The sequence below is a fragment of the Python bivittatus genome, unplaced genomic scaffold (assembly GCF_059951505.1).
Source record: "Python bivittatus isolate LINGU-HERP-01145 unplaced genomic scaffold, Pbiv_v1 ctg000160_np1212, whole genome shotgun sequence".
Lineage (NCBI taxonomy): Eukaryota > Metazoa > Chordata > Lepidosauria > Squamata > Pythonidae > Python > Python bivittatus.
Window position 1 is genome coordinate 203,805 of NW_028277076.1, and position 25,041 is coordinate 228,845.

Below are 25,041 nucleotides of genomic sequence, written 5' to 3' on the forward strand. Positions count from 1 at the left end.
AGAAAATTGTACTAGTTAATTATTCCTCCTTGGCAGACAATTTTGGACTATCAGTCTCTTACTCCACCAGCTTCTTCTGTGCAGTCCCAGAACAGCAAACATCTTCAGACAAGATCTGCCCTGCAGGGCCACAAACTTCTTTAGGGCAGAGGCAATATAACCACTGTGTTTCATCCAGAGGGATTATCAAAGCCAGAAACACTGGGGATCGTTGGCTCTACATAGCAAGAGCCAGACTGATGGCAGGTTTTCTTTAGATATACTCACTGGCAAACATTATTGTCTAGACCTCTAAACTGAATGAACCACCAAGAGGGAAAATTAAGATTGAGGAACCAGCCTGAGTTTTATTTGCAACAGGTAGCCCAAAGTAGAGAACTGTAGGGAGGTAGGAATTCATATTTGAAGACCGTGTTCTTTCATTCAGCAAAATTGTCAAGCAGCAGCCCAGACAGCAATCAGGGTTTTGCCTTCTACACATGCTTCTCTGCCAAGGCCAACAGATTTTGGGGAGATAGCCAAGAGGCAAAATTACCATGTTTTATCTTCTCCCAAGGAGTTTATTTATTTAACTTTATTAGGGATGGCCACATTTCTAAAGGACACTAAAATATTTAGATCACGAATCCAAAGCTAAGTGAGCCCTGAATGTTTGTTTCCACACAAGGTCTACTCCTTTCAAAATAAACTCATTATTTCAAAAACTGCCTTTCATCTTCTCCTCTGGACAGTTCCCTTGCAGAAGAACCTCACTGCTCAGAGAAGGGAAAGAAACAAAAGACAGCCATCACTGCTGTTCAGAAGGCCCAGCCCAACTGAACGCGATCCGGTTCTTCTACTTCTGCTCATTTTCACAGCTGAAGAGCACCGTCTGTCTTCCGGTACATTTGTGCAACTCAGAAATAGGATGGGAAGACAGACAAAACATTAACATGTTTCACAGACTTGCCTCTGAGGCAGCATCTTCCTACTGTAAGAGGACTACGAGTGCTGCCCAGGAAGAGGGATGCTGAGGGGTAATTCAGTCTAGAGGAAGTGTAAGTTCCCACAAAATGGCTTGCCCCTTCCCTTCTCACATAACTGTCTGCTCTTTTAGCTGTCCTCTAGCAAGCAGAATGCGCTTTGTTTTTGAATTCTCTTCTATTTTGATGCATAACACTGAGTTGTCTTCAAGCGGGCCTTAATCCAAGTGCTGCATTTGTCTACTTACAGCCCGCATCATGTTTCTGGCCATCAACCATCCCACCTTTGGATTATTAGACAAAGCTATTCTTATAACATTTTCCTTTGGAGACAAGGGTCAGAGAGGCATGGAGTGAGGAAGCTGGAATTTTAATGGTTCTAAGCTCAAGAGTACGCCTCCCCCTTTTTAAACAGAAGTAACCGTCCCTGGAGTTGGCTACTGATTATACAGACCCCCACCCCACCCCACCCCACCCCTTTCAGATTCAAGTGAAACCAAGGGGAGAATTATTGCTGCTCCCAGAGGAGGGGAGAGGGAGGAGGGGGAGGGGGGTCTGGGGACTGCAGCTGAGCAAACGTCGTCTTTGCTTCCCGGGAGCCGTATTCTTCAGGCCAAGGCTCCCTGCTGACTTCTGAAGCATCCCTCTGAGCCAGGGTGGCCTCCTTCCGGCTTGCCAGGTGCTTGCAGTACTGCCTGTACCTGCGCTCTGCTTTCGATATGCAGGAAGCAAAGGGACCGCAGCCTGAGTAAAACCAAGCCAAAACAGGGCAACGTAAGGGCAAAGAAGCTCTACGAAAGGGACCCCATTACTATTGCCGCCTGAGCAAACCAGCAAAAATACCTTAACTCAGAAAGGTGGGAGGAAAGCACCTAGAGTTTCAGCTCTGGAGGAGAGTCCTATATAAAGACTTTCCCTGCTTTGCCCTGCCGGGTGCGTATGACTTCCTTCTTGTCTGTCATAAAGAAGCCGATCTAGCCAAGTTACGTCTGGGCGTCTATTGCCAAGTGAGCCCTTTCTGGAATAAGAAATGTCTGAGGAGGCGGAGACTTACTGCAAGGTGTGAAGCCTGACAGATTCAGGAAGAGAAGCACGGCTAGCTCTGGCTGCCTTGTCAAGAAAGGGGTGCTTGAAACAGTGAACAGAACTGGTCCTTGAGGATCTCAGGGCCAAATCTGGGCCCCTGAGAATTATCCATAATTCTCAGGGGACAGAAAAGGTATGGGATTTGCTGCATTGCATCAGGTCTCCAGAGAGGCAGGGAATTTATCTGCAAAACCACATCGATGAACTCCAGCCCCGCTTACAACATGGCCTTCGGCTGCACGTATCTGCTAGTTAAGAGGCTTGCTGCCTACAGCATACCGGTACTAAGTTTTAAACTCCTTGCAGCAATGGCTGACTCCCTCCTACGGTTGGCCACCGTTTTTTGGGTTTATTTTCTCCATTCTGAGGGAACGGGTGGATTATCAGGCCATTTTTACTATGGCCACTTAACCACTTAGCCACTTTACTATGGCCACTTAACTTGAAATAGCCTCCATGCCGGCTTCAGCACCACCTTTTCTCCAAGTCAAACGGAAAGTACCAAGTGAAAGCCCTTCCACAACAAGGGCAGTGCTGATTTTCTCCTGATAGTATTCATACATGAAGCAGATTAATTCTGTAAGTTACTGGGCTCCACTGCTGTTCCACAGAAAACAGAGAAGAGCATGACGAACGTACAGGAACCAGCACTTCCTCCCCATCCAGCCTCCCAGGGCTTTCCCTTCCCCTCCTGAATCAAAGGCAACACGACCCCCTGCTACCATCCCCCCATTCCTTCCCGGCTGCTCTCAAGACCAGCACAGCAGCCCTCTTACTTCCAGGGTTCCTCACCTTTCTTCCTTGTCAAGAAGAAGCAATCCTCCAGCATGTGGGACTCTCCCACCAGCAAGCTGGAAGGAGCGCTTGCTGGCTCAAGTGAGGGAGAGATGAGGACATGCAAGGAGAGCGGCATCAGGGCTTCTGCTGGGGGGGGAGGGGGAGCTGACAGCAATGTAAACACTAACCCTCCGTTTCTCCGCTCCAAATATTTCACTCACCTCAGTTCCTCAGATTACAGGCTTCAATTACACCGTAAGGCAGGCCCCTGGAATAAAAGTCACTGCACTCACCCTCCACGTCCAGCCTTGCCGTATGGCTCTTATATTCCATAAACTTCATGCAAGGTGTTCTCTTAGCAACAACTCTTGGAGACGTCTGCAGCTTGCAGTTCCCTGCAGCCTGGAGGAAAAACACCCACAAAACTAGACAGGCTATTTTCCCAAAATTGCTCCCAGTTTTTTTGGGACCACCAAAAACAACAGAGAAGAATAAAAAGAATCAGGAGTCCACGTTGGAGAGACCGCACAACAGTGGAGAAGACCAGGAGAGGGAGAAAGAGCTGCCTACCTTCTTCTGGCCAGGCAGGACCCCCACGTCCCCCTGGGCCAGGACCAGCATGCCTCCAGATGGAACATGCCCACGCTGACCCTCTGCAGAGATGATGGGCAGTGGGGGGACTCCTTCCAGCTGTCCTGCTCCCCACCCTTCCCTTCACTGCAGCACTTTCCTCCCCGGCTACGGAGGGGCTCAACTCTGCGTGACCAGCCACCACTGAGGAGTCTCGCTGGCAGACCCCACCGCCTGTCCATGGGGCTTTGGCAACCAACCCCTGCTGCTCCGAGCACCGCTGAAAGCCCAAGAGCCCGGCTGCCCTCTCCCTTTCCTCAGCCCGCGCAACCAAGGCAGGGCCGGAGCTGGCCAAGGCCCTCTCCCACTCAGTCAAGGATGCACATTTGGGGATGCAAGGGGCGGGGCGGGGCAGGGAGGGGAAAACTAACTACTCTGCACTGGCAGGGCAGCAGCGCTTACAGACTCTGGGCACGCCTGGCTGTGCTCAAGGAGGCCCCCTCCTTTCTCATCTTGATTGCTGCCAGCGCCACCCAGCTGCTCTGCCATCAAACGCCTCAGGACCAGCGAGCCTGTGGCCAGTCAGAAGAAGTGAGTCAGCCATGGCTAGAAAGTCTTCTAGTGAATTCAGAGAGCCGCTAAAGCTAGAACGGAAACAGCCAAACCTCCTGAGGTGATCTTGGGCTGGCCTGGACTTCTTCCTGAATCTTTGTCTTTCACGGGGATCTAAAGAAAAGAGGGGGTGGAAAGGGAAGGAGGGAGAGGCCATTCCAAGCTAGCTATTTCTCTGAAGCAATCTGGCCCCACCGATTTAGGCCCCCTTTTGAGGAACATATTCAAAATCTCCCAGGGGCCAAGCGGTCAGCCTGCCTCTCTCCCACACGCTGCCGAGCACAGGGCCTAGGTGAACGGAAGCCAACCAGACGGGTTCAGGAACCACCCGGTGAACTAAAGCGTTGCCTGCCAACAGCGCACCAATTCCTTTTGGTGGATTTCCCCCCACGCTTGAAAGCACAATCCGCTCCTCTGCTGCCATGAAAATGGGAGAGCCAACCGACAAAAGCCCTACCGGAGGGCCAGGCAGGAAAGACGTGTGCCCGCCGCAGCCCTCCAGGCTCCTGCCTACCTTAGTCTCAAATCTGCTGAAGCTGCAAGCTTTCTGCACGATAAAGGGGGCTGCTAATGTCTCCCTGTTCTCCAGCACCGCCCTTCCTCTCTTGCTGTCCAGATTCACATCTCCTTCATTTTGTGGTGACAGATGCAGAGAGTGTGTGGAGCGTTGCCTTGTCCTCACCAGGCTGTCATCAGCATTCCCTTCTTGGCCTACAGAACTACGGCAGAGCACAGCGTCAGTGTCACCCTCATTGCCACATGCTCCTAAACAAACCCAGTTAACAGGAGCCCCACAGTGGAGCCGGCCCAAAGGGGCCCCGGTCTTTTCCTTAGACTGTGGAACAAGGACATCTTCCCCAACACCTTGAAGGATGCCCTTATCCTTGGAATAGGGTACAGGCCACCTTCTTCAAGGGATGCCATTTTAGGCCATTTCCTTAACCCAACTAGAATTGTAAATCAGAAACTTGGTTGGATAAGAGGGTTAGGCCAAGCAAGTTGAGGCACATCTCCACTTGGGAGTCCCATGAAAAGCAATTTAATTGTGACATTTTTCTCTTTTTCTTTTTTATACTGTTTTTTTTCCTTTTCATATGACTATGGATCCTTCCATATTCAGGTGAGTGTTACTCTTATTTTTAATGCTATTTTTTATTCAAGTATTACAATTTTTCCTTTAAACTGATTATTTATCAGCATAATAGAAAGACTTCACCATATGATTTCATGTGATAAAGGTTTAATTTGTTTAAAAAATGAGATGTAGTATTTTTTATATAGAAGTAACTACTATTTTACTTCCACTGCTACAATTTAGTTAGTTTTATATTTATTAAATTTTCTTGGTTGTATTTACATTCACATATTCCTCTTTTTTGTACTTGTATTAAAGCAATATTTTTTTTAAATAAAGGTTGCTTTTTAGAACTGACCTTGATTTGTTGCTAGACTTTTGGCTCCGCCTTAGATGAAGTAAGTAAGGCTGACCCCCTGTAGGAACTTTATTCAACTTTCTTCTTTCCTGGGAAAGGAGATCATTCCAACAAGAAAGAAAAAGATAGCCCAAACATCCTTGAATCCCCTCCCAGGCCCTGCTTGTGCCACCCCTCAATGCCCAAATTGATCCCCCCCCCCCGAGTCAAACACTCCTGGTATCAGGACTCAGCTGAGGGGGATACCACAGAAGAGGCACCCTGAACGGCAGACTATATAGCCTCTTTCAACTACGCCATTCTGCTCAATGTTTTCAAATGTCCTTTGTCAAGATGTGTCTGATTGGAAGGTGGACATTTCTCCCCTATTTCTCAGGAAGCCCCAATCTCTGCCTTTACCTGCAGTCCCAAAAAATTTCCAAGATTCAGTCTAGGCCAAGAAAGCCTTCACCTGCTAGATTTCTCTACTTCAGACTAGTGGTAAAATGATGGGGGAGATCCAGTCCGTCAAGCGAACGAAAAGCAGCAACCAAATTTGAGTAGGGCAACAGGCACAACTCACACTCCCTTGATTATCCTTAAGAGACAGGATGCTTTCCAAAGCAAGGTCCTTCACACATATTCTTCGAGGGGATGCCGTTCTAAAAAAAGGTACAGTTGATTTCTTATACAGTGATTCAACATCAGTTAAAAAGAGAAGGGAAATACTAGAGCCAGTACAGAACAACATCCTCTAGCTACTAATTCTCCCTAAGGAAGGAACGGCTGCAGCAGCAGCAGCAGCTACTCTTTCACTGCGCCTGGACCTAGTCCCAGCTCCAGCCCCTCCCTCCCATCAAGGCTGCCTCAACTAAAGCTCTCCTCTGAAGGTTGGGCTCTTCCCCAGCAAGCACCTCTTCCTCCAGTATGAGTCCACAAGAATGTAAGGCTCCCCCTCCTCCCAAAACATCTTGTAACTACTACAAGATGTTTTGAAAGGTGAGAAAAACAGAATGAGTAAAAGATGTAGCAGCAAAGAATTCCCATAAGAGCAAGCAGAGTGAGGTCCTCAGGAACAGAGCCGCTGCCTCCAAACCCTTGGGTGATCAGCAGCAGCAAGGGGAGGCCTTGCTCAGCAAGGCTCCTAAATTATATTTACGGCACTACTTACGCTCTTGGGTCAGGCTTCTCAGGCTGCAGGAATCTGCACCGCACGTCTGGAAACCACCTGACCACCGTGTTTCCGCAGGCTGGCTGGTAACCCAGTCTGCGCACTGCCAACTCGGCAAGATCTCTCACCTGTATCTAACACATCCATGGGAAAAAGGAAAGACCCTTTAACCACTTGGCCAAAGAGAAGCCAAGGATCTCAAGGGAACTAATGCTGGATTTTTCAAGGGTTAACCGCTCCAAGCGCAGCTCTGGTTCCAGAAGGCACACAGGATTCTCTTAGCTGTCTTGGCTGCTCTCTGGGGCATCTGGCTAGTTGAGTGCCCCAAGAAGCTGTTACAGTTAACCAACAGTGAGAAATAGGGTTTTGCCTACTCATCTGCATAGTTTCATTAAGGATTTAGAACATTTCAGGAGACAATAAGCTCTTCATTAGACAGATCTACAAAATCAGAGGAAAATTTTTATTTGCTACAGTAGTACTCACTTAATTACAGTAATTGGGACTGGCAACTCCATCTCTAAGCAATGTGGTCGTAAAGCGTAACATCACATGACCGTGCCGACTTACAACGACAGTTGTGGCAGTTCTAGTTGTCGTCATTAGGTGAATCCCACACAATCACAGTGTCCTATGGTCACGTGATCACTATTCGTGACCTTCCACCAGCTTCCCCGTCGACTTTGGTCATCGGAAGCCGTCAGTGAAGGTCACAAATGGTGGTCTGACCGTGGGACGCTTCGACCATTGTAAATGAGAAGCACCCAAATCGTGATCACATGACCGCAGACATGCTGCGACAGCCACAACTACAAGGAACGGTCATAAATCCCTTTGTTCAGTGATGTCATAACTTCGAATGATCACTGAACGAGTGGTCACTGAACGAGAACTACCTGTAATGTGCTTGTATAAAGCTGAACTCAGAAAATGACTCATACCATAAAATTATAAAACACAGAAAAACCCTAACATCAAAATAAAAACAGGAGTCTCCCAGATGTGAAATGTGACCATTCATTCCCCAAAGGCAACAACATAACAGTGACAACAACAACACTACAGGCTGCATTTTTGCTTAGTCAGTATGAACAGCATTTCTGTTGACTGCGGGGAGGCCACCACTCAGCAGCACAGAAGGGCCAAAATGTGCATCAACCCTTAATGAACAGGACTCATTGAGAGACCACAATTGGCAGGGTTTCCTCTAATTTCATTGCAGAACATTGCAGAACACTGCAGAACAAAGCCACTCTGCAGAATACAGAATAAAAAAAACTTGAAGCAGTTGGGCACTGAATATGTTGTGGGGGGGATATTCCTTCAAGGCCCAAGAAAGCCCTAACCCCTTCCAAACAATCCACTGAATTCACTCACCTTCTCAGCTTGCCTCAAGCTGGTGAAACGCATTGGTGAGAAATGGCGAGAATGAGATTCCGTTCTGGAGTTCAGACCTGGGAAAGAATTCCTTTCTGAACTGAAATGCACACAAAGAAAAAAACACAACGGAGATCACGCAGAAGGCACAGATCCTGCACAAGAATTCTGCCTTGCCTTTGCACAGCTGCAGACGTGTGCAGAAACAGCCTGTACTGCTCCATTTACTAGGTGAGTCTGTGGGGGGGACACTAGTGTAAAAGAATATCTTGCAAATGCCTATAGGAAGGTGTAGGAGGGTTTCTTACATAATGCCACTCTATGCCTATAATTTCAGAAACGCAGATGTGGGAAATCCAAATTTGCTGACCTCAATATCGAAATGGGGGGTATCCAACCATCATTCAAAGTGGAATTTGAAAAGTAACTTCTAGCTTCTTTACTACTGGAAATTGTCTTGGAGATGGAACCGAAGCTTTCAGCACATTTAATCCTTTCTCTCTGAGGATAATTGAAGGGAAGGTCAACAATCTTCAGAGTTGGCAGTTTGTCTAAAACAAGGAAAAAGCAAAGAAGGCTTTGACCTCAGAAAAAAAGGGGGGGGCATTTCTTTCACGCACATTGGTTGGTCCGCTGTCAGCACAATGACGAAGAATCTGATATGATATCTGCCTATTGATATAACAAGAGAGAGGAAAGAGATTTCCATTTCGTTCCTAATCTTTGCAAGAACCGAAACAGGCAACAGTTCAGCTACAAAACAAAGGAACTCTCTCTACCTCTAACCTTAACCTAATCCACTGCCAGAATGCTCTATTGGGACATTTTGTTTTGTAACATTCAACAGGAATCCGATGGTGGAACTTAGAGTTCATCATTCTTTGCCCTGCCTAGAGGGTCTTCTGGCGTTTGAAGACGCCATTCCCTCTCCCACGCCTCGTCCCAGGAGGCAGCCGGAGTGCCGTCCTCCTTCCCTTACCAAGGCAAGCCATCTTGGTCCCATCAGGGCAGCAAGGAGGACGTCCCTCAGAAGCACCTCTCTCTGAAACTGAATCTGGGAGGCGATCAGTTGAGATCAGGTCTCAGCCACATCGCCCGCAGGTGCGCTTTCGCTTGCTTCAGTCCGGCTTTTGTACAGCTCTTTCTTACTGCAGGCCAGGAACGCTTCCAACGGCCTACCGTTCAGCTTTAGCGGCCTGGCATCCAATGCAAGTCTTACCTTCAGATTCTAGGGAATCTCTTCCAGGCGTGCCTGTTTTTTTCAGCAAAATTCGAGGATGTCCACTTTCGATCCTCCACATTGACTCCCAGCAGGGTGGATGCTGACAAGCCATCATGTTGCAAATGGTTTCATCCCACTGGCCGACATTGGTGGTCCCCATTGCTGGCAGCAACTTTCTTTCATGCAAGGGAGAACAAGACAGAGTGATACCGCCGCCCTAAAGTGGCGGATTAGGAGATTAACATCCAGAAGTTCCCCCATCCTTCTGAAAACCACCACAGTTGCGCGTCCGGCCTGAACATAATTCAGCGTCGATGCTGCCTCCTCACGAGGCGCCCAAAGCCCGCCTGGGTCTCCCTGCAAGGCTGCTGAGGCGGCAGCAGAAACGGGGACCTCACCTCACCTCAGCTCAGCCGGGCCTCTCGGACGACCCTTCGGCCCTGGCCCGAGGCACCCCCCACCCGCCGCCCGAGCACGCGCGTCTGGGGGAGCCGGCCCCCTCCCCCTTCAGCTTCCCGGAAAAGGCGCCCTCGGCCAGCGGCAACGGCTGTCACTGTCGCCATTGCCGCGGCAATAATTCGCGTACGAGGGGAACGCGCAGCCCGCTCCGCCGCCCGCGCTGGACCCGGCCGCGTCCCGCCGCCCCACCTGGCCGAGGCAGCTCGGGCGCCGTCGCCAGGCAACGGGCAGCGGCTCTCGCTTCCCAGAGCGCACTGCGCCGGGAGGCGGGCACCGGAGGCGCCCGTCGCTCCGGGCGCGAGAGGCCGGGCCGCGCCTCCGTCGCTGGGGCCGCCATCGCCATCGCCGGCGCGGCGCGGCGCGGCGCGACGCGACGCAGGGCGGAGGGAAGCCCTCCGCAGCCCCCGCGGCGCCTCCCGCTCGCGCCCCCGCCCCGCAAATGGCTCCGTGCCCCGGAAGGGCTCCCTTGGGGGCGCGGCCCGCGGCGCATGCTGGGCGAGCCGCCGGAGGTTCCCAGTGCGGCTCGCGCGTCTTTCGGGCTCCGCGCCGGCGAGCGGAGTAGAGCGGAGCGGGGCGGGCGGAGCGGAGCGGGGCGGGGGCACAGCGCCGGCCGCTCGGGCCCGCCCGATCTCGGCCGGGGGAGAGCTGTCCGGGTGCCTTTCCGCCCCGGGGCCGGGCGAAGGGGACGCAGATACCTTCCGAGGCGAACGGGGGGCCGCCGGGATGGCTGAGCGGCCGGAGGACCTGAACCTGCCCAACGCGGTCGTCGCCCGGATCATCAAGGACGCCGTGAGCGAGCGAGCGGGCGGGCGGGCGGGCGGGTGGGGGGCCGGGCGGGGCCCGGCGAAGGGCCCTCCGGGGCGCGCGTTTCACCCGCCCGCTTTCCCCGCAGCTCCCCGACGGCGTGAACGTCTCCAGAGAAGCCCGGAGCGCGATCTCTCGAGCCGCCAGCGTGTTCGTGCTGTACGCCACGTCGTGGTGAGCGCGGCGCGGGAAGCGGGCCTGCCCTCGGCCTCCGGGGAACGCGCCGCTTCCGAAGAGCGGACGCGCGGCGGCGGCGGCCGCCCGTCCCCGTCCCCGTCCCCGCGGACAGTCGCGGGCGGGGGGTCGTCCGATTTCCACCCGCAGAGGTTGGGATTAATTGAACGGGAGGAGGCATTCCCAGAACCCAGTTTTACCGAAGTACCGTTGTGGAAAACTTTCCGCCGTGCTGGGGAATATGTATTTGCCTTTATGTTTTTGAATTAGTGCCAATAATTTTGCAAGGAAGGGGAAGAGGAAAACACTGAATGCTGGCGATGTTATTTCTGCCATGGAAGAGATGGAATTCCAGCGATTTGTAGGACCGCTAAAGGAATCCTTGGAAGGTCAGTGTCCAGCAGCCTGCGGCCGGTCTTCTGCACTCGCCCTCTGATGCTGTTCCCCTCCCATCGTTTGCTTCTTTAAACTAAAACTTAATTTTAGTTGCTTGCCAAGGGCCAGTGCAGAGGTCTGAACACGGTTGCCATTTTTCTGTTTAAAAATTCTCCCAAGCAAAACAAAATTAGGAAAGATAGCAATATTGCACCAAAATATGATTTGGTATCAAAACCGAAGAATCGGAATAAACTCTGCCTGCAGGAATTATCCTGCTCTGAAGTTTGCTGCCTCATCCTGGCAGCCTCATTGCTAGAATGCTGACTCCACTGTTCAGAGATACTCTATTTTTCCTTAAGAAAATGCTTTTAAGTGGCTTAGAGATAAGGGAAAGGATTCAGCTCTGACTCACTCTTTGGACTGATTCCCCCCAAGGGATCCACTCATGCTCCGTCACAGACTTCAGTGAACTCCCCAGAGCCACGCTTCTACAGAAGCTGCAATAAAGCACAATGATATCCCCTCACCTCCTAAAAACTGCTCTCGTGCCCAACACCCGTTACGCTCTTCCTTGCATCACTTTAATTCAGTAGCAGGCATAGCACCCATCCACTTCCTGCTTTGGTGTATAACAAATCTTTTAATGCTGTGTGTCTTGGTGTTGATCTTCTAGCTTACAGGAACGAGCAGAAGGGCAAAAGGGGAGCGTCAGAGCTCAAGAAAAAAGACAAAGAGAAGAAGGAAGATTCTGAAGACCCTGACAAGAATCGGGAAGAAGAAAATGAGGAGGGAGAGAGGATGGAGGAAGAGGAGGAGGAGGAGGAGGAGGAGGAGGAGGAAGAGCAGCAGCAAAATGAGGAGGAGCAGCAGCAGCAGCAGCAAAACGAGGAGGAGCAGGAGGAAGTGGAGAGCTGAGTTGCCGGAGAGGGGGGGAGTTGAGGGGAGAAAGCAAATGGCTGAGCCTAGGTGGACTTTGCAAACAGAAGGAAACACAATTGCCTCCTTTTCTGCTGAAAACAGCTCAGCTGGTTCTGGGGGCACCTCAGTGAAACTGTCAGGCTGCCACTCCTGGCTGCCTTCTCTCCCCAGCTGGAAGGAATGGCTTATGGCACTGTAAAGTCCCCACTGCCCCTCGCGGCTCCTTTTTGAGAATGTAAATGCTGTTTGGAAAGGGCACTGTTTATCTTTGGTTGTGGTGCTGGTGATTTCTCTGACTTAGGCTTAAAAGAGGTAGACTTCCTCCACACTCTGGATGTGTTTTTCTTCACCACCCAGTTGAACAGGGTTTAATTAAAAGTCATACCTGCAAAAGTGCTTTGGTTCTTGACCGATTTATGCTCTGCTGAGTTGGGGGAATCTTATTTCCAAGCATACTTTCTTTAACAAAATGAGCAGTGAAAGAAAAGTTGGGTCGATTTGCTCCTATCCCGCTAGCGTAACAAAAAGGAGAGGTTTGAAAAATCTCGCCTTGTCGACTTCTGGATGTTTCCTCCCACCAACAAATCTCCCTCAGTCTGTCCTTCCTGCTGGGGGCAGCGTTCCTACTCCACGCCCCTGTTGTGGAGCAAAATATCCTACAGACAGGTAGAAGCTTTCTTCTCAAGCTTACAAAGGCACTTGAGGCTGAAAAGCAGGATCCTGGGTAAAGTTTATGTTCTCAGTTTTGTCAAGAGGCAAACAAGCAAAAGGAACTCATGGCCATCATAAGCACCAGCAAAAAGCAGCTGCTGGGGTCTTCTTCAGGGGGGGCACCCACTCCAAATGCTTCAGGAATAAAAATGAGCCTGACCCCAAACCAACGCAAGTGTTGCGTGAGCCAAATTCTCCCCCATCTCTGCTTGAACTGGCCCAGGAACTTCCCTTGCTCCTCAAACTAAGATTCACCCCTTCCTCCCACGGGGTTGTGGGCCCTACAAGTGGAAGAAGGTATTGGGTGGGCTCTAAAACTAAGTGGGGGCAGTCACCAATCCAGCTTGCACTTCTGAGCATTGAGCTTCCCACTGTTCTCGCTATAAAACTGGGAGAACCAGCGCCGGTGCTTCAGGATCGCGGTGTCTTCTTTCACCAGCAGTGGCTTGGAGAGGAACTTCTTATTATTCCAGATCATCACATCCCGCTCAAACTGGCTTGGGAGGATGGGAGGAAGGGAAAAGACAAAAGGTCAGGGGGCAGCAAAAGAACCAATCACCTAAAATACGCAGAACAATACCAATTAAGAAATGTAAAATCCACCATGTTTTTGTTCATCCTTTCGGCAATGAGAGGATTGTTTGGTGGTCCCTTTTCCCCAAGGTTTCAATTAATCTTTCATCATGGAGGCTGTAAGCTTGCTGTTGCTTCTTTAAGAAGTTCAATCAACCCAGTTGAACTGTGTTCCCCATTTCTGCCCCAGGCAAATTAAGCAATGCCGTGAAGGCATCCCAGTGCCTGGAGGCTGTGAGGGACTGGATGGGGAACAACAGGCTTCAGCTGACCCCTGGCAAGACCGAGTGGCTTTGGTTTTTGGGTTAGGGTTCTAGGACTAGTTCTAGGACTATGTTCTAGGACTATGTTCTAGGACTATGTTCTAGGACATAGTTCTAGGACATAGTTCTAGGACTATGCCATCTTTGGTGCGGGATGGGGTAGCCCTGCCCCAGACAGATGTGGTGCACAATCTGGGGGCCCTCTTGGACTCACAACTCCTGCTCAAAGAGCAGGTGGCCGTCACGGCTAGGGGGGCCTTTGCACAGCTTTGTCTTGTGCACCAGTTGCGCCTGGATCGGGGGGCTCTGCTCATGGTCACTCATGCCCTAGTCATCTCCCGACTGGACTACTGTTATGCACCCTACATGAGGTTCCCCTTGAAGAGTATCCAGAAGCTTCAGCTGGTGCAGAATGCAGTGGCACAAACAGTTATGTGTGCCCCTAGAACAGCACCTGTTACACCTCTGCTCCACAAGCTGTGTTGGTTGCCAGTTGCTTCCGAGTCCAAGGTGCTGGTTTTAACCTTTAAAGCCCTTCTTGGCATGAGGCCGGTTATCTGAGGGACCGCCTCTCCCCGATTATATCTGCCCGTCCCATCAGATCTGGCGGAGGAAGCACGCTGCGGGTCCCATCTGTTAGGGAACTACACTTGGCGGCTCCCAGGAGGTGGGCCTTCCCTGCCATTCTCCCCCCTGAAGTGAGCTTAGCTCCATCCCCGTTAATGTTCCGGAAGCCCCTCAAGACCTGGCTATGTCATCCGGCCTGGGGATCCCAGGGGACCAGTGAGATCTCGAGATGGCTCCATTACAGTGGTTAACATTCACTCTTGTGCCTTGTGGGATTTTTTTTACATTTTTAATAATGACTGTTTTTATATATTTATTGTTTTAATTGTTGCATGCCACCCAGAGTCATTTTTTGTGAGATGGGCAGCCATATAAATTTAATAAATAAAATACAAATTTATTTTATTTATTGAATTAATAAGCAGGTGGTGCCTCAATCATAGGGTAATTTGCAAGAACATGGGTCCCCCCCCCTTTTTGCACGCTGTTCTATTTACATTCATACTCTAAAATGCAGCTGTAGAAACATGGAATGCATTTGGCCTCTACTCTGCTTGGTATCTACAAAACGCCAAACAGTGAAACGGATGTAGGAAGCCCAAGACTTTCTGGAAGGCAAAATTACCTAGACCCTTGTCACCCGCCCCCCCCAACATCTGCACTCCCCTGTCCAACAAGCAGAAGCAGGAAGAAAGGCAAGCAGCCCCAAGGGGCCAGGAGGTTGTGCTGACTGGCGCATGGCTAAGTTTGCCCCCCAGTGCCACATTCTGCAGCTCCCCTCACCTGGACACCCTCGGCCCACAGGATCAACTTGGCAATGAAGGATGGCACGTTGCGCGGAAAGTATATCTGGTGGACCACGTGCTGGAGAAGAGGCTCTAGAGGTGTAACGCTGTGAACGATCAACCCTTTGCCCAGGAAAGCATGGTTGAAGGTCATGAAAACTAACCCAGGACCCACCTGAATGGCAGAAGACACAACCATCTGAACTCCTCAGTTAAGAGTACGTTTTTTTCTTCAAACTGAATTCAAACCAGACAAGGATTAAACAAAAAAGCTGACAGGCCAAAAGTGTACAGCTTGCCTTTCCCACTTTTTTGGGTGGGGGGAGAGAGGGGCAACCGGTTCAAATGCATCCTTCAGCATCACACAGCACTCCATCCAATCCTGGGCTTGGGACGAACCGCCCTCCTCTCCTCCCTCTGGAACCCACGGCTCGTACCTGCCTGGCTGAAACATGCAGATCTAGCAAGGGGAAGTGTTTGCCAAAAAGCAGCGCACGGTGGGTCAGAAGCATGCAGGAACAGTGGCTGGTGGGCTCCGATTCTGGTTGCCACTCCGCCTGGAAGAGAAGCGCTACGTTGGCCAGGAACACTCACGCTTTGGCATCAAAGCCCCTCACCTCCCCCCACCCCCAAGCCCTGACATGATCTCTGGAGCTTAGAAGCAGCCCAAATGGGCAGCCCCCCCTTTTTTTTTCCTTAGCGTTACCCATATTTAGAGCAGGAGGAAACAAATAATGTGGAGCCAGAAAGGGAACAGGATAAATTTCACCTCCCCATGCATGCTGCAAAGAGTAATCAGAAGGCAGGGGGCTTTTTCACTTCCACTACCCCTGTTTACAATAAAACCCATGCATGCTTTCTTATTAGCAGTGACCTATTTTTATCCACAGCTAGGAGATGTGGGGGACTGGATCCAATGCAGTATCCCTTCCATTAGGACACAGAAGTGAGTCTTCGCCCCTGTCCTTCTTTGCTCAGCAGCTGAGGTATGTTGCGTAATGGGGGGGGGGTCAATGTTTTCCTTCCAAACATATGAGCATACACAGCTTTATCCAGTTATCCCTTGCTCCCCTTGCCCGTCCCTGCCTCCACTTAATTTTGTTTCTGGGCTTCAAGGATGGTGCCCATTGGGTCCCTCTCCCCCCCACCCCCGTACGTGTTTAAAGCTGCTTAAAAACAGGTCACAGCCCAGACACCGTGACTTTCAGAAAATGAACCAGTCCACCAGGGGCAATAAGAAAAAGATTTGGAACCGCTTGCTGGCTGCTGAGCTGTGGCAGTGGGATTTCTGAAGCTGCTCCAGGCAAAGCTATTCCTGTAGGGGTGCATTACCTCCCAGCTGTGCCTGAAAAATGCCCAGCGGCAGTTGTCCGTATAGCGCAGGTCATTTCCACTCATGACCGTGGGACTATGGAGAAAGGAAAGGTGTGCCACATCAGCAGCGTTCTCTGGAATTTCCTGGGGGGAGGAAAAAGAACCATTCACCTACCGAGCCAGGGCCCCGGTTGGCAAGAGACAAAGCGGCAGCAGGCACTTCCCCAAGTACAAAGAAAGGCCTTCAGAGTGCAAAGGAACAGGAGCGTCTAACAGAGCAAATTGGGAAGGCGCATTTACACACAGCCGTTCTTCTTTCTACCCAGTGGCTGTGTAAGACACATCAAAGATTGGGGGGGGAGGATCTAACTTCCAAACCAGAGCCAGAAGCACCACCGAAGTGGCCTGTCTGCATTCTGCCAGCTCTCCCATTCAGCCCTACCCTGCCATCTGGATCCCCAGTGTCCAGGTTCAGCTGGAAAAGTCACTACCCAAAGGAGCTGACTTTACTCAGTAAAGCACGCTCGTGCAAACTACCTCAATGTGTGCGCCGACAAAGTGCTCTGTTTTAGCCCGGAAGACACACTTGTGCAATGACAGCTCTTCTTGCTCGGTGACTTGCCATGCTGGGCTGAAGCCATCACAGTGATACCATACCATGATCATGTCGTTAACTTCACATGATGGCCAAACTTTTGTCTTTGCAAATTCAGGTACTGGAAGACAGAAAGCATGACAAGGTAAAAAGACAGTGCAGGTGTGTTTACAGACTTACCATCCCCTGAGTATCCGATTTTCCATTATCAGTGCATACAAACTAACATCAAGTCAGTCAAGAGTTTATTCATTAATTTGACCCAGTGATTACACTGCAAAGAGGACTGAAATGGTTTAGCAATGTAATAATGCTAAAAAAAATGAGCCAAATAAAATAGTGCCCCAAATTTGGGGGTCTGTCACAAGCTACCCTTTCAGGAGAGAATTTAGAGGAACAAAATCCATCCTGGTCCCCCTGCTCACCTGGGGACTGAGACAGCTTCTCCTCTGGAGAGTCAAAATGAGAAGGTGGACACTGCCTACTCCCTCCAAGCTGACAAAGGCCCTCCATGATCCTCAGGAGAACTCTTGATTGGGACACAATGGCCCTTAAGCCAACCCTGTCCAGTTGGGCATAAACTCTCTGGCTTTCCCCTTAGCACAAGCACCCGCTCACCTTTTTCAGCATATGGAATCTTGGTGCAACTCCCATCCTTTCCAGAGAACATCCAGCCATGGAAGGGACACTCGATGCAACTGCCCACCACGTGGCCACCAATTGCAAGGTTGGCCCCGAGGTGTGGACAGTATGCATCCATAACATACGCTTTCCCGTCCAAGCCCCGAAACACAGCAAACTGTTCCCCTGAAATGTGAAGAGAATGATCAGATTAAGCTTCTTTCTCTCTGCTAGGAAAAACACAGAGTCTATTCCACAGAGGCATTTGCACAAAGCGAATTAGGATCACAACTGTCAGGCCTAGCCCAAAGAACTCCTGGAGACCATGCAGGTTCAATCAGCAAGGTTTATTTGCCAGCACCTGTTTACAGAAATCTTCTCAGACTGACCAGCAGTTCTCAGGCACACGTCTCTACTATCTTCTGGAATGTTTAGGGATTTGCCAGCTTTCTCCGCTTATCTCCAGAGCGTTGCTCTGGAGACGAGAGCACCATTTTCACCCCCCTTCCTCCATTCCAGTCCATCACAACTGTTTTACTAACCACTGAGATGGGCCTGCACACCCTTCATGAAATTAGAGATTGCTTAGAGCTGATGGTGGAAAAGAAATGGCACCGTTAAAGTGGCCACCGAGTTTGGGTACCACGGCCCATGGGTAGAAGGCCATTTCCCCTGGGAAGCTCACAAGCAGATCAGGAAGGCATTTGCTGCTGGTGCATGAAATGTGCGTTGGGTGGCAGTTGCACCCTTTCCTGGATCTGGAAGCCCTTCTCTCGGTCACTCGTGCCCTGGTCATCTCCCATATGGACTACTGCAACACGCTCTACATGGGGCTACCCTTGAAGAGTATCTGGAAGCTACAGCTGGTTCAAAATGCAGCGACACAGATGATATTAGGTGCCCCTAGGATGGTACATGTAACATCTTTGCTGCGGAAACTCCATTGGGTGCCAGTTTGCTTCTGGGTCCAATTCAAGGTGTTGGTTATGACCTTTAAAGCCCTTCATGGCATAGGCCCAGGTTACCTGAGGAACCATCTTGTTCCAGTTACATCGGCCCGTCCCACCCAGTCCAGCAGGAAGGGCACATGAAGGGCACATTATGGACCCCATCGGCTAAAGAATCTCTACTGGCAGGGTCCAGGAGGAGAGCCTTTTCTGCCATCACCCCTTCCCTGTGGAATATCTTGTCCCCTGAGGTGAGATTGGCCCCCACTCTTCTGGCCTTCGGAAGAGCGTTAAGACCTGACTCTGCTGACTAGCTTGGGGATCCAATGGGGGTTCGCAGCACTGGGCATGGCTGGTGACTTGAGGATGCTCTCTCCACTTTTAACTTTGTTTTTGTAATTTTTTTACTGTTTTTATGGCTTTTATTTCTGAGCCCCCCTAGAGTCATTTATATAGTGAGATGGGCAGTGTATAAATTTGATTTATAAATAAATAAATGACATGCCACTTTAGACAGCCAGCAGCAGCTTTCCAGAGTCTCATCACCTGACCCATGGCCAGTTTTAATTGCAGGGTGTGAAGCTGAGTCTTGCAAGGCCAGGAAGGGACCCATCAGCTTTGCCAACTGTAATTCGGTTCCTGCAACCTCTGGGCACCAGAGCAGATTACACAAGAGAATGCAAGAGAAGAGGAGTATCTCCCCAAGTTCTACTAGCTCCCACCAGACAGTGCCTGACTTCCCCCTCTCAGTGCTCCTGCCAGGTAGCTTCATTAGAGAGCTTCACCCCAAGCCATGGAACCAACAGAATCAATTACTCCAATGCTCGGTAGGCATTGGCAAGGTCTTCTAACCCCACCCTATCTCTTCTCTGCCAAACAGGGCCTGAACTATATCTGCCAGCATTTTTCATACTTGTTAGGAACACTAGCAGGCCTCCCAGCTCCTTTACACAGATGAAAAAAGATGGCATGATTTCCATATCAGAGAAGGTGTAGGCGTCCTAATTGCTACAGAAGGTGTTATGAATGCGCATTGCCCTAGGAGTCAACACCTGCAAGGTGTATTGCACAAAGACCTCAGACCAGCCTTCTCCAACCAGATGCTCTCTAGATATGTGGACTTGAGTCCCAACATTCTCAGATGGCTGAGAAATTCCAAGTAAGGTTCCACACATCTGCTGGTCACCTGTTTTGGGAGCTGTCATGCTCCTGACAGTAAGCAAAATTCTCAGAGAGGCTTCTTCAGCCAGAGCAAGCTACCAAGATAGCTCAGGTGTCCATAAGTCCCAAAGATGCTGGCAACACAACACAAAGTGTAAGTGGGAAGGACGTGAAAGTTCCATAACATTTAGCCCACGTTGCCCTGCCTAAGGAAACAGTACTAGTCTAGGGCCCAATTTGGGCCAAAGTGAAAAACAAGAATAAGCAGAGAGGCCCTTGTGCTGTTTTCTGCCTCCAACCCGCTTTTCTTGTTCTGCCTCAGGGGGGAAAAATTAGAGAAAGGGTCAGGAGAACCTATGAATACTTCCCATTGGGCTTGGCAGCCAGAAGTTGTCCAACTTTGGAGCAGGACAACACAACAGAAAGCAGACGTAAAGACATAGGAAAATGAACTTCAGGGAGTACAAGAGAAACCAGAAGCACTTGAGACATCACAGGGCAGTTTTCTGATTCCACCCCCCACCCCTGGAGCAACAAGCCCTTGTGCTTGAGGCTGGACAGCCAAAGCACACAGGCTTACGTCATGGATGAACAAGAGGCATTTTCATTGGGGATCAAAGAAGGCCTGACTAGAGGAAACTTCCAACAGGAAAGTGGTAACTCCCGAGCAGCAACTCATGCTGAGAACCTATCGGCATCCTTACCTCTTGCCTTCTTTTCTACCAACCAGAGGGACTGAATGATCAAAATCACTTCACTTTCATATAAATGACCAGCAACAAAATTTCCACTCCAACATGCCTAGCTGCAATCTTCGTAGGCATCCAATTAACCTGTCTAAATAGTATACCCCTTCAGTCCTTCCATCAGAGATTAAATAGGGACTAGGGGGCCTATCTCTCATGGGCCTCCTCCAAATTTTGTCCGACAAGATTCACAAATACACAGTGAACGTTCTCAAATTATTATTGCATCTTGATTGCAAATTAAACGGTTTTGGCCATAATGGCTTCCCCATCATCGCAAGGGACCTTGGGAACTTTACAACTTTACAAAGATGCTGGCACTTGTCATTCTCAGGTTTTAACAATTCTTAGTTGGAAGCTGGGACAGCCATACAAATCAAGTTTGCAGCATGAAACCTTCTCTCTGACTTGCCAAACATATAGCCTTTGGATCAGAACAGAGATTTTCTGAATTATTTCTATGCTAATGAACTCTAGAAGTGAAATTATTAATTCCAAAAAATGTCAAAAATTCTATGTATTATTGGCAAACTCGACTGATTTTTTTCAAAGCCACACAGACAAACTCTACCAATTGGCCTTGTTTTTCCCAAAGCATCTTTAAGAACATCAGCAGAAGAAAAATGCTGAGTTCTGTGTAGACACATCAGTTTGTAGATTTCATTTGCATAGCACAAAAAGTGATGGACCAGAAAAAAATTCAACAGATTTCTGACGGGTTTAATGTGATAAGAGAAAGAAAACCTGCAGGCAAACTTGGGCTATTCATCATGGTACCTATAATACATTTCAAAATGTGTTTGCATTGTGTCATGGGGAAAGAAGGGACTAATTCTAAGAATTGTTAGCTTTTCCTATTAATCTTACATATAGAGGATAAGCTGTTAGTTAAAGGAAGTAAATTAAAATGTTATAGTGTTTTCGAGAGGCTGCCTGGTGCCAAGAGGGATGGCGTTAAGCAAGTGTTTTAAGAGGAGGTACATCAAAGAACAAGCTGTCAGGCAAAAGAGATTGTTCCCTTCCTTGGAGGGGCAAGTTAAAGCCAAACTGACTGGTGAGAAAGCTTTATGACTGGGTTCTCCTCTGCTTCCGAATTCTTTTTTTTTTAATTCATTCAATTGGGTCCGATTCTTGGAGACTGCCTGGACAAGTCCCTGCGGTTTTCTTGGCCAGGTTTTTCAGAACTGGTTTGCCATTGCCTCCTTCCTAGGGCAGAGAGAAAGCGACTGGCCCAAGGTCACCCAGCTGGCTTTATGCGTAGGTGGGACTAGAACTCAGTTTCCCAGTTTCTAGCCTGGTGCCTTAACCACTATACCACACTGTCTCTTTCAGAATTCTACAGAAGTGTTAATGGGTGATTAAATCTACTCATTGGCTTAAATTAATTCAACTACTCAACATTTGCAACTGCAGATTCAAAAATAAACTTTGTTGGTGTTATATTGTCATATTTTTAATTTTTAATTTTTCTTATTGTTTTTGATGTTGTGAGCCTCTGAGAGTCTGTATATGATTGCAGCAGGATATAAAATGGTAGGTAGGTAGGTAGGTAATCACTTCTTTATTAGGGACCCCAAACTTCTTTACTGAAATACAATGCTTAAACTTCTTTGGGTGTATCTAAACTGTATATATCAGCCAGTTCCAAACGATTAACATACATAAGAAGTTAACTCATATAAGGCCCAGAATTGCAGGAAGCGTGACAAAGAAACTAAGGGACTTGAATTCCTTCAGGCTGAACCAAGCAGCCCTCAACATCTCTGCCTCCCCAGGGCAGAAGCAGACCCAAAGGGCCGACTCAGAGGTGGGAACGGAGGGATGAAGCTTACCTAGAGCAACAGCAGATACTGACCCACCTCCCCACCATCTCCTCACCTAGAAGTCTTCCTCTGCATCAAATATATCCTCAGTCTTGAAAATGTGTGTGTGTGGGGGGGGGTTCTTCTTAGCTAGTATAACTACTCTGGTGCAAAGGGGGAGCCACCTTTAGAAGGAGCACAGAATAACTAAGCTGCCTGCACCGTAGAAGCCAAAAATGGAGAGGGCTTTAAAAAAAAAAAAAGTGGTCACATTTATCACCGTACCCGTGCACACACCCTGAGTTAAAGCTCAAGGAAATACATTTATAGGACATATCAACTCTGGTTACTATTAATCTGTGCTTGTTTGGGCTTGTGAGAGCATGCAGCTTGACATCGTTTGCTGTTTGTTCATAATCCCATGTATTGCACGCAACACGTGGGATTAATTAAGTACATCTACAAAGTGGATGGGCTCAATCAATCAACAGTGATGGGTGCACTTTTGAGAAAACTCAAACAACTACAGTGGTACCTCGAGCTACGAATGCCCCTCCTTATGAATTTTTCGAGATACGACCAGCTCCGGCCCCAAAAATTTACCTCGACTTGCAAACTCCACCTCGAGTTACGAACCGGATCCGCGGCCATTTTCCCTGCTGCCACGTGGTCGCGGCTTCCTGTGGGCGAGATCACGGTAGCAAGGAGACATTCGGTGAGGCTTGTGGTGTGTTTTGTGGCATTTGGAAGGTGTTTGGTGTGCTTGTCGGCATGGCTCCAAAGAAAATGCAGAGCAGGCTTGGCAAGAATAAGGCTTTGAAGAAAAAAGTGACGATCGAACTTAAGAAGGACATTATAGAAAAGCACGATCGTGGTATTCATGTGACTGATCTGGCCTTGGAGTACAAGATGGCGAAGTTGACCATCTTGACTATTTTCATGTTTTTGTAGTTTAAAAATAAAATGCATATGTTTCAGAACTGTTTAACCGTATATATTTACATTGAACCTTATGGGGGAAATTTGCCTCGTGGTGTGACCAAATTCAAAGGCTGGAACGGATTAACTGTATTTACATTGAACCTTATGGGAAAATTTACCTCGAGTTGCGACCAACTCAAGTTGCAACCAGAGTCACGGAACGGATTAAGTTCGTAACTAGAGGTACCACTATACTACCTTAAAGAATGGAAACCATTGATGGACTATTTGCAAAATGCAGGTGGGGTGAAGCTTACATGGGGATTTGAAGATTAAATTATAAATGTAATGGGATATATTTAGACAAAGAATTATTCCAATTTAATGTATTAAAAACTAGCACTTATCATAGCCTTATTATTTCTAAGACCAGAGATAGATTGGAAGTTATCTATTTTTCATATCTTTTCTTCTTTTACATTACCTCACTTTTCCTTTTCCTTTTCTTTATATTTTGTATTTCAAATTTTCCTTTTCATTTCTAACTTTTAAATATGTATCTTTAAAATCTCAATAAAATATTGTAAAACAACAGCGATGGGTGCACCTTTGGAAGACACGAAGAACCAGGTTGGGACAAATCATCCTGGAGAAAATCTATCTACCTGGTTCCTAAGAGCTAACACGGATTCAGTGGCACACCACCATTCAGTTAAGCATATTATGTCATGCGTGTGTTCTGAGCCCAGCGATAGCCTAGAGGCTGAAGAATACTGTTCAAGAACAAAATCAGATTTATTTTTGCATATCTGCAGGACACTGGTGGCAGGAAGGAAGAAGTAGGACTTCTCAGATCATCAGCTATGCCCATTTATTATTATTATATTTTTAACCTGCCTTTTAAACAAAATGGTCAACTGAAGGTGGCAGACATACCTAGCACTCCTGCCTCCTATTTTCCCCACAAAAACAACCCTGCGAGGTGGGCTGGGCTGAGAGAGAGTGAGTGGCCAAAGTCACCCAGCGGGCTTTCATGCCATCTCCTGGTTTCTAGGCCAGCACCTTCACCAGGACACCGAACAGACACTCAGTTTAGAAGCCTGTTGGCAGTTCTGGAGCCCCCCTCTTTTGCAAAAGCCAAGCTGTACCAAGGCAGGAAGGGAGACCCAGCACAGCAAGCAAGGGTAGAATTTCAGCCTTTTCCACCGAGGGGTGCACAATGGACTCCTCCGCCGGAGGGTCCTCCTTTAGAAGAACGTCGCGTGGGGAGCTCTGCCCCTGCTCGGAGGGAGACAGCCAGGTGGCCCATTATTTCAGCTGACCTGGAAAGGGTTTTCCCTGGCGTTCCTCTGGCTGATCTCGAGCGGGGGGAGCGCCGTCTGAGCGTAGGACAGACTCACCTAGCGCGGCCACGTTGCGCACCTCCCCGCGGGCCAGCTCGGCGGAGCCGAGGACCCGGAACCAGCCATTGGGGTAAACGGGCGGCAGCTGGCTGGTCCGCCGGTTCTTGCGCGTCCGGCCGGCGCTCTGCGCGCGGGTCCAGCCGGGCTCAGTCAGGTAGCCCACCTGGTCCAGGGGGCGGATCACCCGCTTGGGCCGTAGCGCTAGCACCGCCAGGGCAAGGCCAGCCGCGGCCAGCGCCAGCAGGGGCGGCAGCGCCAGTAGCAGCAGCAGCAGCGGCGGCGGCGGCGGGGCGCGCAGCAGGAGGGCGGCAGCGGCGCCCGCAAAGCCCACCAGGAGCGCGACCAGCCTCATCCTGGAAAGCCCGTCCGCGGAGCGCCCGCTGCGCCGCATCCGCGCGCCTCTTATAGCTCCTGCCGGGACGGGGGCGGCCTCTCTCTCAGCCGCCCGCTGCCTATGCCCTGCCAGGCCGGGCCCTGTCGAGCGCCTCCCCCGCCCCGTCCTCCCCTGCTCTCCCTCCGACGCAAAAAATCCCTTTGCAACCAGCTAGACGCGGCGGCGGCGGCAAGATGCTTCCGGGCTCAGTGTCTCCCGGAGCGCCCCGACGGCACTTTCGCCACCGGCAGCTCTAGCAGGGACAAATCCGAGCAGAGGGGAGCACAGGCCCACCCGCAGCAGGAGGCGCCCCTCTGATCTGCCCAGCCAAATGGGG

The 25,041-nt window shown here is 49.7% G+C and overlaps 3 protein-coding genes across 3 annotated transcripts; 1 reads left to right on the forward strand and 2 right to left on the reverse strand.

The window, feature by feature from the left end:
• Positions 1-1,468: 1,468 nt before the first annotated feature.
• Positions 1,469-10,088, reverse strand: CUNH9orf43 (chromosome unknown C9orf43 homolog). The gene is made up of 12 exons (XM_088146768.1): positions 9,838-10,088; positions 9,187-9,365; positions 8,338-8,518; positions 7,968-8,067; positions 6,591-6,724; positions 6,003-6,081; positions 5,441-5,529; positions 4,522-4,726; positions 4,061-4,121; positions 3,858-3,967; positions 3,119-3,227; positions 1,469-1,706 (listed from the first exon to the last, which is right to left on the reverse strand). The coding sequence occupies exons 2-12, from the start codon at positions 9,347-9,349 to the stop codon at positions 1,471-1,473; spliced, it is 1,467 nt and encodes a 488-aa protein (XP_088002894.1). The 5' UTR covers positions 9,350-9,365; positions 9,838-10,088; the 3' UTR covers positions 1,469-1,470.
• A 1-nt stretch (position 10,089) lies between these two features.
• Positions 10,090-12,318, forward strand: POLE3 (DNA polymerase epsilon 3, accessory subunit). Its single transcript, XM_088146770.1, has 4 exons — positions 10,090-10,437; positions 10,541-10,626; positions 10,897-11,015; positions 11,678-12,318. Exons 1-4 carry the CDS (start codon positions 10,372-10,374, stop codon positions 11,917-11,919), a joined length of 513 nt encoding a protein of 170 aa, XP_088002896.1. The 5' UTR covers positions 10,090-10,371; the 3' UTR covers positions 11,920-12,318.
• A 25-nt stretch (positions 12,319-12,343) lies between these two features.
• LOC103066999 (cholesterol 7-desaturase nvd-like) lies at positions 12,344-24,683 on the reverse strand. The gene is made up of 7 exons (XM_007428969.4): positions 24,329-24,683; positions 17,349-17,537; positions 16,673-16,851; positions 16,154-16,279; positions 15,259-15,378; positions 14,820-14,996; positions 12,344-13,126 (listed from the first exon to the last, which is right to left on the reverse strand). Exons 1-7 carry the CDS (start codon positions 24,681-24,683, stop codon positions 12,965-12,967), a joined length of 1,308 nt encoding a protein of 435 aa, XP_007429031.3. The 3' UTR covers positions 12,344-12,964.
• Between the last annotated feature and the right edge of the window lie 358 nt (positions 24,684-25,041).